At 38.0% G+C, this 10591-nt stretch overlaps 1 protein-coding gene across 3 annotated transcripts in view; it reads left to right on the top strand.

Annotated features, from left to right (window-relative positions):
- Positions 1–348: 348 nt before the first annotated feature.
- Positions 349–10591, top strand: part of LOC107673578 (electroneutral sodium bicarbonate exchanger 1-like) — a 30003-nt gene continuing 19760 nt past the window's right edge. For 2 of the 3 annotated variants that reach the window (XM_016467213.1, XM_016467212.1), the window contains exon 1: positions 349–631. In XM_016467213.1, coding sequence (XP_016322699.1) covers positions 587–631 — 45 coding nt within the window. In that variant the 5' untranslated portion in view covers positions 349–586. Of the gene's footprint in view, positions 632–10419; positions 10427–10591 lie in introns of those variants that run through there. The other variant, XM_016467214.1, reaches the window with a different exon arrangement.

Below are 10591 nucleotides of genomic sequence, written 5' to 3'. Positions count from 1 at the left end.
TGATAATGACGTTTATTCACTTATCACAAAAATAAACCCCGATTCACTAATCAATTACAGCATTGTGGCTTTAAAACGTAGTTTACCTAGTCACTAAATCATGCTTTTTCGCTACTAATTGTAGTACATTGCGTATCACTATACGACATGACCTTATATAGACTTCACTGACTTCAGACGCTGCTCACGTTATTTTCGCTCTCATGAATTGTACAACTATTTCTGGCACTTTCCTGTATAGGTGCAAAACTGCATCAATCGAATTACAGCTTCAGCAACAGTCCCATTTCGAGCTCTCTGGTTGGCTGAACGACATATGATGCTGCCACAGTCAGTACCTCTTTCCAAGTCCTGGAGAGCGCGCGCCTAACAACAGCATTAAAGTATAGACAGGGCGAATGCGCGTGTACATCTCAATGTTAGTTTAAGAAGGGATCAATGAAGAGTACTTCATGTCTAACCGTATATGCATCAAGTGATCTGGAGTTTCTCAGCAGGAACTGCGAATCTGATCCGCGTCGCTGTATTCTTTCTGTGGAAGCTGCAATCGACGCACCTTTGACTCTGCTTTACAACGGAGTTAACAATGCCTGCCGAAAACAGCGACCAGGAGAGCATGCTGAGCTATCAGGTAGTTAATACGATGCGTACTTATGTGTTTATTGCATAACTGATAAGTCTGTTTATTCGTTTTATTCCTCCAGTAACTTAGAATAGGACATCTGCTATAGGAAACAGTCTGTAATGTGCCATATTATGTCTTAAATCACCATCTACATAAGACTTCCTTTTAATGTTAAAATTCTTGAATGGAATACAAACACATCCGGGCGCCCCATTAGTGTAGGGATCAATAGTACTGTGTGTTCCCTCTCGCCCCCATTGCCACAAAATATCTTATCGATGCTACACTTTCGGTCTATAATTGCATCCCGTTAAAAGCGGGCCGTTCCTATTTCTTCCATGTCTGCTTTAGTAGCTCAGTTTGTGCTCCGCGCGTGGATGTGTGTTGTTGCGGTGTTACAGGCACGTGCAGCAGCAGTATCCCCATTGCCAGGGACAACAGCTCGCATCATTCGTTTATTATCCTCGTCACTGACTGTGTGCTTGCCGGTATAGCAGTGTCTTGTCAAGGCTTATGGGCGTTCTTGCAGAGGGATCCGCACTGTCGTATTGTAATGGGTTTAGTATGGAAGCGCGAGATAGAAATAGCACATAATGTATAATTTACTATCCATTACACTAATGCTGCAAGAGTGTGCGCGTAACGCCATGAATTGGTTTGGAAATTAAAGCTTTTAGCATTTGATGATGTTGTATCAATGAGATTATTGTGCAAAATATGGCTTCCTTTGGGGAGCGTGTACTGCCAATGTACCCCGTTACCCTCAAATGACCTTGACGCCATCCTCTCTTACTGAGGGTCCGTCTTTAGACTGCAACAGCGCTATTGGAGCAGCTTTTCAGCGCCAAAGTAAACGCTGCTTGCTTTTAGTGAAATGCTTGTAGCTTATCATTTGACATGTTAGGAGGAAACCTGACTCCTGGCTCCTTTGAGCAGCTACTGCTTCCTGTCATTAAGGCTAAAGGATTAATTCACCCATTAGTATAAAAAAAAATCATCTTCTACTCACCCTCTTGTCGTTGCAAACGTGTATTTCATCTGTGAACACAAAAGGAGAAATTATGAATAACAGACTGGTTACTCTTGTACAACTAACAAGGGTTTTAAAGTGAATTTGAGCTTTAAAGGAATGAATTTGTTTATTCATCTGAACAGATTTGGATAAATGTAGCATTGCATCACTTGTTTATCAATTGATCCTCTGCAGTGAATGGGTGCCGTCAGAATGAGAGTTGAAACAGCTTATAAAAACATCACAATATTTTACAAATAATCCTCAGGACTTCAGTCTGTCAATTATTGTATTCTGAAGTAAAAGCTGCATGTTTGTAATAAACAAATCCATCATTCTAACTTCAAACTGTTGCTTCCGGCTTAAATACAAGTCATCTATCCATAATATTGCTTTCTCTAGTAGAATAAGTCATCTCATCTGAATCAGGAGAGAAATACGCACAAATCACAAGCGTAAACAGTCCAAAACAAATATGTTTGTGGGTTTTGATGTGAGAGGAGAACTGAATGGACTTCTTCATTGGAAGCGTTATTATGAATTATGGAAAGTTAAAGTTAAAATGCCTTAATGATTTATTTGTTTCTTACAAACCTCTTTCAGTTAACAAGACCTTAAAACTAGACTAGATTTGTGTGGATTATTATTTGTTTTTATCAGTTGTTGGACTCTCATTCTGATGGCACCCGTTCACTGTAGAGGATTGGTAAGCAAGTGATGTAATGTTAAATATCTCTAAATCTGTTCCAGTGAATAAACAAACTTACCCACTCATCCACCCATCTTGGATGACCTGAGGATCAGTACTTTTTTTCCCCATTTTTTCAACTATTCCCATAAAGCTAAAAAACTGCAAAAGTATCATGAAAGTCATCCGTATATTTGAAGTCTTCTGAATCCATACAACGGCTTTGTGTGAGTGAGTGACAAACATACCAAACAGTCATTATTCACTGATTATTTTCCACTCAAGTGTGTTGTTAACAACTACTGAATCATTGAGTAAACTGAACCAGATCAATCCACTTCATGAACAAGTCATTCAATGAGTAAACTGATTTGTTCATGAATCGGGCATTGCTGCATCTCTCATGTATGCGCCAAGGGAAGTTACAGTGATGATAATCAAGATTTTGAGGGAATCATGACTTAAAATCTAAAAGACTAGAAATATGTTGTACAGTAGCACTCAATTCATGAATTATTTTGACAGCATTTTCATTTTTGGGTGAATTATTCTGTTTATAAGTTTCATAACATCTGCTTGAAGGATTCACTTGCCTATCTAAAAAAAACATTAACATTATGGGAATTAAAGAGTTTCGGTACTTCTGAACATATATGAGAAAACTTTATCATCCAGTGGATAGAGACTGTGGAGTGAAAGGGCATGTGTAAAGCCTCTCTTTGTGAGGAAAACCGATCAATAGTTTTTCCATTTGTTGAGAAATGTGTGTTTATTCAGACACTCTCAGCAGAGAGAGTGAATAAGAGGGAACCATTCAGAACTGTCTTGGGTCAATATGTCCATTACATTAATGGCGCCTGAAACTTTTCATTTCAACCCAGATTTCATTTTATACCTTGGTTTTTTTTTCTAGTCAAATTCTGTCTCTATCTAGTATGATCCTGAGAGGTTTTATTTAATACATTTACAAGAAAATTCTGATCAATCTTTTATGAAGAGTTTTAAAACAATTTTTTTTGTGTGTTGAGCACTGATGATCTAAATTTTTAAAAAGATCCTCTTCATTTATGATATAACTATAGCATGTTCACACTATATAAACATTGCCCATTTTGCAAAGATAATATACATTTTAATGTACACCTGTGGAAAAATGGTTTAAAATATATTTTTGTATCTCATTCTATTCAGGGCCTTTTTATTAATTATATGTAAGAAAAACCTCAACAATGTTCTAGCTTAGAGAGTCGTTACCTATAATGTTTTTAGGGCCGAGCACTGATGGTGTGAGGACCCTATTGGAATTGCTCTGTTTCTTCTTCTTCTTCTTCTCCAAAGTGAATCGCATTTTTGAGGGCCTAAACATGCTCCAAAACTCATGAAACTTTGCACACGCGTCAGAACTGCCGAAAATTTACATCTGATATGGGTTTCAGAAGTGGGTGTGGCAAAATGGCTTGATAGCGCCATCTGTACACATTCAACGGAGTGCGCCTCGAGCTACGTTTTACGTACATGTACGAAAATCGGTACACACATGTAACACACCATTACCGCGTAACATTATGCGCTCTCGACATTGTCATTAAGATCACACTATAGAAACCGCCTAAAATTAGAAATTTACTAAAAACAAGCCTATGGCAAGACATTTGGTAGGGGGGGCACCTGGGGTGGCCAGCCAAATTTCAGGGGGGGCCGGTGCCACCCCTGGCCACCACGTAGACACGCCCCTGTGTGTGTGTGTGCGTGCGTGTGTGTGCGGGCACTCATAAAATATAAACTCTCTTCAAAAAGCACCTTAGGTTTGTTTTCACTCAAGTCCTCTTTAAAAGAACCAAACAAGTAGACGGAATAGTGACACTGGCCATAAAGTTGACTCAGATCTTACTTTGGTCTACTTTAGGTTTCTCAGTCAACTTAATTTCATTCACATTATTGTTTTTTTTTGTTGTTTTTTTGAATCTGGAAAACCACAATATTATATTTATTAAAATACGAATTACTGTACATTTCTTAGCTCATCTTCCCATCTGTGAGCATTACCTTTGTACGATAACCTGTGATGCCCAAAAAATTTGGAATTATGCATATGTGTAAAATTCATTTGGATTCCTCACATGCCACATACATGTGAACAAAGAATGAAAACACCTGGTTATTATTATTATTATTAAGGCCCGAGCACCGATGGTGTAAGGGGCCTATTGGAATTGCTCAGTTTCTTCTTCTTCTTCTTCTCCAAAGCGAATCAAATTTTTGAGGCCCTAAACATGCTCCAAAGTTCATGAAACTTTGCACACGCGTCAGAACTGGCGAAAATTTACATCTGATATGGGTTTCAGAAGTGGGTGTGGCAAAATGGCTCGATAGCGCCACCTGTAAAATTTCAACGGAGTGCGCCTCGAGCTACGTTTTACGTACATGTACGAAAATCGGTACACACATGTAACACACCATTACCTACAAAAAAGTCTCTTGGTACAAAATCCAAAACCCAACAGGAAGTCATTTATTTTGAATTTCCTGTACGATTTTTGTGCAGTTTTTGCCATTTCCAGGCCTCGTACTTTGACGAACTCCTCCTACAGTTTTAATTGGATCATCTTCAAATTTGGTGAGGGTTATCTTAAGCCTTTGTGACGTTAAATTTTGCGAAGATCTTGCGTTTTCGTTAAGGGGCATGTCCCTGGCGGCCTGACAAAATTTGATGTTTCGCCATGAAACAGGAAGTTGCTGTAACTCAGGCAAGCAATGTCCGATCTGCCCCAAACTTCACACGTTTGATAGGTGTTCTGTCCTGAACACGTCCACGCCCGTATTCAGTTATAGTCATAGTGCCACCTGCTGGCAACAGGAAGTGTCATGGTTAACAGTGTTATGGACTCCTAACATATTAAAAAGCGTCAGCAAGTGTTAATAGGTTGGCAACATGCTAGAAACATACTAAAACATGCTAGCAACACTTGCTAAGTGCTAAAGCATGCTATTAACGCCATCGAACAGGAAGTTGTTGTTACTCATGTATACAATGTCCAATCTGCCTCAAATGCTATTAATGCAGTGAAACAGGAAGTTGCTGTAACTCAGGCATACAGTGTCCAATCTGCCCTAAATTTAACAAGTTTGATAAGAGTCCTGACCTGAACACATCTACATGGCAAGATTCAGTTATAGTCATAGCGCAATCTGCCCCAAACTGCACACGTTTTATAAGAGTCCTGGCCTGAACACTTCTAAAGGCCAATATTCAGTTAAAATTATAGCACCACCTGCTGACAACAGGAAATTACTTGTTTCACACTAACTTAAGCATGCAATGTCTGATCTGCCCTAAACTTCACGTTTGATAAGCTACATGCTCATATTCGGTTACAGTTATAGCGCCACCTACTGGCAACAGGAAGTGACATGTTTAACACTGTGATGCACTATTAGCAATACAGTAAAATATGGCGTTGTGTGCTAAACATGCTAGAAATATGCTCAAATACGATAGCAACACTTATTAAGTGCTAAAGCATGCTATTAATGCCATGAAACAGGAAGTTGTTGTAACTCATGCATACAATGCCCAATCTGCCCCAAACTGCACACGTTTTATAAGAGTCCTGGCCTGAACACTTCTAAAGGCCAATATTCAGTTAAAATTATAGCACCACCTGCTGACAACAGGAAATTACTTGTTTCACACTAACTTAAGCATGCAATGTCTGATCTGCCCTAAACTTCACGTTTGATAAGAGTCCTGGCCTTAACACATCTTAAGGCCAATATTCAGTTTTAATCATACCACCACCTGCTGGCAAAAGGAAATTACTTGTTTTACACTAACTTAAACATGCAATGTCTGATCTGCCCCTAACTTCACATGTTTGGTAAGATTCCTGGCCTGAAAACATTTACATGCCAATATTCAGTTATAATTTATAGCACCACCTGTTGGCAACAGCACATTTCATGTTTTACACTAACTCAAACATACCATGTTCAATCTGCAACAAATTTCACAGATTTGATAAAAGTCCTGGTCTGAAGACATCTACATGCCAACATTCAGTTACAGTCATAGCGCCACCAGCTGGCAGTAGGAAGCTTGGCACATATAAATGACTGACATATTCCTCCTATATTTATCACTTTAAATGCATATTGCCCACCGTTAGCTGTTTTCCTAAAGCCACCGGGTGGCGGTGAGCCCAGGTGCGAGGGCCCTTTCATCACTGCTTGCAGCTTTAATTTCATTTTGTTATCACTATTTGTCTGATGCTGTGCTCTTTTTATGCCATTCAACATCTCTCTTTTTCTCATTTGGTCACTTGTTTCTGACTGTCATTTTGAAACAGGTTTCAGAGAGCATGAATAGTTACAAAATGTACTCTGCCCACATCCATTCCAAATAGTTAGCTAATAAAAGGCAGTCTTTGTGCAGGGTTAATTTAATTTATAACGTGAATGCATAATAATAGTTTCACCTTCCGTAATGTAATTGCAGTATATAGAATATATTATCATGTATATAATAGCATAATAATAAGAATAATAGCGTCTTTAATATGGTTGTTATGCATAGACTATAAATTGTTAGTCTCAAACTTCCAGCAGTATAATAGAAATATTTCCGAGAGTGATTAATACAAATTTAATGTGCCTAAAATATTCAGAAGACACCATTACAAAAACATATTGTTGAAGCTTTATGATACAGTGATGGTATCAGACACTTTAATCTCCAATGGGCTTTTTTCAAACTTTAAAGAATACCAAAATATACTAAAATATATTATTACCTTGGTATTATGCCAAAAAACATGTTAATACCATGGCATTTTTTTACACACACAAGCATACATTACAAGAACAGGGAACCAAAAATGTCTTTGTGAAACACAAAAACTTGTCACACACAACATTAATACAAATGCACTTAAAGGTAACATGCAAACCGATCCTTATTTTTTATTTTAAATACGCATGACATGAAGGCTATGATGCCATTGTGATAGAAAGGGTGAGGTGGCAATGAATAGTGAATGAGTCATTCTGCAAAGAGTAACAGGTTGTACTTCAACTCTCTCTAACCAATTCTTTATTCCAAGTCTGAATACTGCAGTGGGTTGACCATCTCTCCCAAAATGATGCTTTAAGTGGTTTATTGAAAAATAAACAGTAATCGATAACATACACTCTACCCTCTATGAAAGACAACATAAAAGCATTCACTTCAGAGTTGAAATTATGTTATGGTTTGTGCGCGTGTGTGTGTGTGTGTGTGTGTGTGTGTGTGTGTGTGCATGTGTCACTGTATCTGTTCAGGCAGACGGGAGCATCTGGAAGTGGCAGTGGTAATAGTCTGTGTCAAGATTACTAACATAACTGTCAAAGCAATGTGCTACAGAACAGGAAGGAAAGAGGAGGACGGGCAAGAAAATGGCCCATGTGACCTTTGAAGGAAAAAGGGCAATATTCATGTACTGGCAGCCAAACTGACACTTGGTAGTGACCTCCATCTAAACCTTCTAAATTATTACTTATACCACTTCTTCCTCAGAGAAAAAAATTGGAACATTGGTAATTGTGAGATAAAGTAAGAAATAAAAAATAAAAAATAAATTAGGCTATGCAGTCTCATTGTAAGAAATAAAGATATTATATTTATAGATGTCTTTACTGTCATTTTGGTCAATGTGCTTCCTTGCTGAATAAAATGATTAATTTCTTCTAATTTCTTCGATATAATATAAAAACATTATATTGACCCTAAACTTTTGGTAGCATTTGTGATCGCAACTGTGATTTCATAGATCAAGACTGCAAGATAGAAAGTAAAAATGAAGAAAAATAAAATTGCTGTTAAGGTTTCCATACAATATAGACTTGTTTTATTTGTATGCATCTTTGATCAGGGACTGCAAAATTGTTGCCTGGTAATAAGGAGAGGTAAGAAGAAGCCATTTTTTGTAAGTGGAAAATCTCCCTTTGTGAGTGACACACAGATACTGTACACACAAAGGAGTAGCTAGGTGACACAGGAGCAGTCTAATCAGCTCAAGTGTTTTGTTATTATTTTAATTAGGGTATGTGCTCATGTCAGACCAATAAAGGGAGAAGGACAAGGAGAGATTGAGAGAGAAGGAGTAGGAAAACAGTAGCATAAAGCAGATGATGAAAAATTCATTAACATGTTCACATGATTAGCTCTATCTCTATTTTCTCCTTCCCCCTGGGTATGTGTTTTAATGACAATAACTACTCAAATGATCCATGACTGGGATGACAAGGCAGTCTGAGTAATAAATTGTATGGTTGTCTTTAGGGGTGCTCCGATTGATCGGCTACCGATCACTATCGGCCGATAATCGCTTTGGGATGATTGATCGGCGGTCTCTAAAAAGGCCGATATCAAAAAAACGATCTCAAGCTGATGACGCGTCTGCCGTGAGAGGTTTGGCACGACATGCAGCGGCACCGTTTCAGTCTCTGTCCGGCGCGGGTGAAATCATTATAATGCTGAAGGTGAGGTACTCACCTTCATATTTCTTCATTAAATAACTTATAAAGAAATTTGAAAACCTTGTGTGAGACGTAATTTCACAAACAGCGTGAGTGAATCACCGCGCGCGCTCTCTCTGTCTCTCTAAAAATACACAAATGTCTTCAAATCACCACATCGCATCTGTCCATAAGCGAGCTACACTCTGCACAGTTGACACAGGAATTGTCACTTGCACAATCGAGGCAGTTTCACATCGCCACTAAAGTTTATAAATTGCATTACTTTTTAATTCTTGCCAGTGTTTAACCATTCAGCGCTTGTACGCTCTCCTGGAGACCATGCGCTCATGCACACTCACAGCACACACATAACGCCAGGTTCACATTACTCCGTTTGCAGTGCGTTTTTCTTGTGTATTTTTTCCGGGCTCATGTTAACGGATTAATAAAGCGTTCACACTGCACACAGTTGCGGTCCATCAGTGCGTTCCACGAGCGGTGAGTCTGCAGCAGTGCAGAGATGGTTTCCACACCGAGTCTATTTTTGCTGCGCTGCAAGCCCTGAATTAAAGTAACAGCGCATTGTTTGCAGTAAATATGAACATGGATTGACACGAAAATTTAGTAATTACACCTTAAATGCATATTATTAAAGTCTACTGTGTTTCACTGACTGAAACACAGTAGACTTTAATAATATTATTTATTATTTACAAATAAATATATATAATATATATTATAAATAAATTATTGGCGACTTTAATAAAATGCCATATGTGTGTTGACTCTGAATAAATGTCTAAAAATCCTGATTGGAGCATCACTATAAATAGTTATAAATTATAAAAAGAAGACTTTAAAAAGATAGGTATCGGTGATCGGCATCGGCAGATACTGCTTTCTGTGATCGGCGATCAGTGATCGGCCTCAAAAATCCTGATCGGAGCACCCCTAGTTGTCTTGTGTTTAAGACTCACAAGTAATGATTACACACACTACAGAATGAAACAAGTAATTAGTAAGTAATTGTTCAAAACCAAACAATTTGATTAGTGAGGTTGATAGTTTATCTAGTCAACTTCAAATATATTTCTACTTTTTTTTTATTTTTTATAATCCCCTTTCAGACAAATGTCTCCAGCAGTTGCTTCATGTATCATGCTGTTTTTTGAGTGTCCTACCAAAAACTTTACTTTTTTTAAAACAGTTTGTACAGTTTAAAATAGTCCAACCCTTAAAAAACCCTTATTGAGGTCAGGTAAATATACAGGGTTCCTTAAGGTGGACTAAATGTTCAACCACCCCACTGACTAGTCGATTCTGAAAATCACACCGTGACCACCAATCTATACAATGAATGACGTCTGTATTCTGGCAAGTCCTACCATATCATGCAGTGGAATATGTCTGGGAACAAATATCCTTATTAAATGAGTAACAGTATTTAAGGGCTCTTTAACTAATGGGCCCCCCTTTGCAAAATACTATTTTTCTTGTATTCACACATGCACTCATTCTTCAAAGGGAAAGCAGAGGGCATGACTGTATGAAATGGATCCATTTAATTGAAAACCTCAAAACAGAACAGTAATCATTCAGAAGTGAGGTAACATATATGTAACATATATTACCTGGAAATGCAAGCTAAAATCACAATAAAATCACAGCCGGTGGTCTTACGATTAGAGAAGCTAAGAAACGTAAGCAATTGTTCTTGAGCCTATAATAATTGTAGTTCTGGTGGACCTTGATAAGATGCCTGTACCATAAT

The sequence above is a fragment of the Sinocyclocheilus anshuiensis genome, unplaced genomic scaffold (assembly GCF_001515605.1).
Source record: "Sinocyclocheilus anshuiensis isolate Anshui unplaced genomic scaffold, SAMN03320099.WGS_v1.1 scaffold44, whole genome shotgun sequence".
Taxonomy (NCBI): Eukaryota; Metazoa; Chordata; class Actinopteri; order Cypriniformes; family Cyprinidae; genus Sinocyclocheilus; species Sinocyclocheilus anshuiensis.
Note: the sequence above shows the minus strand (reverse complement) of the source record. Positions and strands in the feature narration are given on the sequence as shown.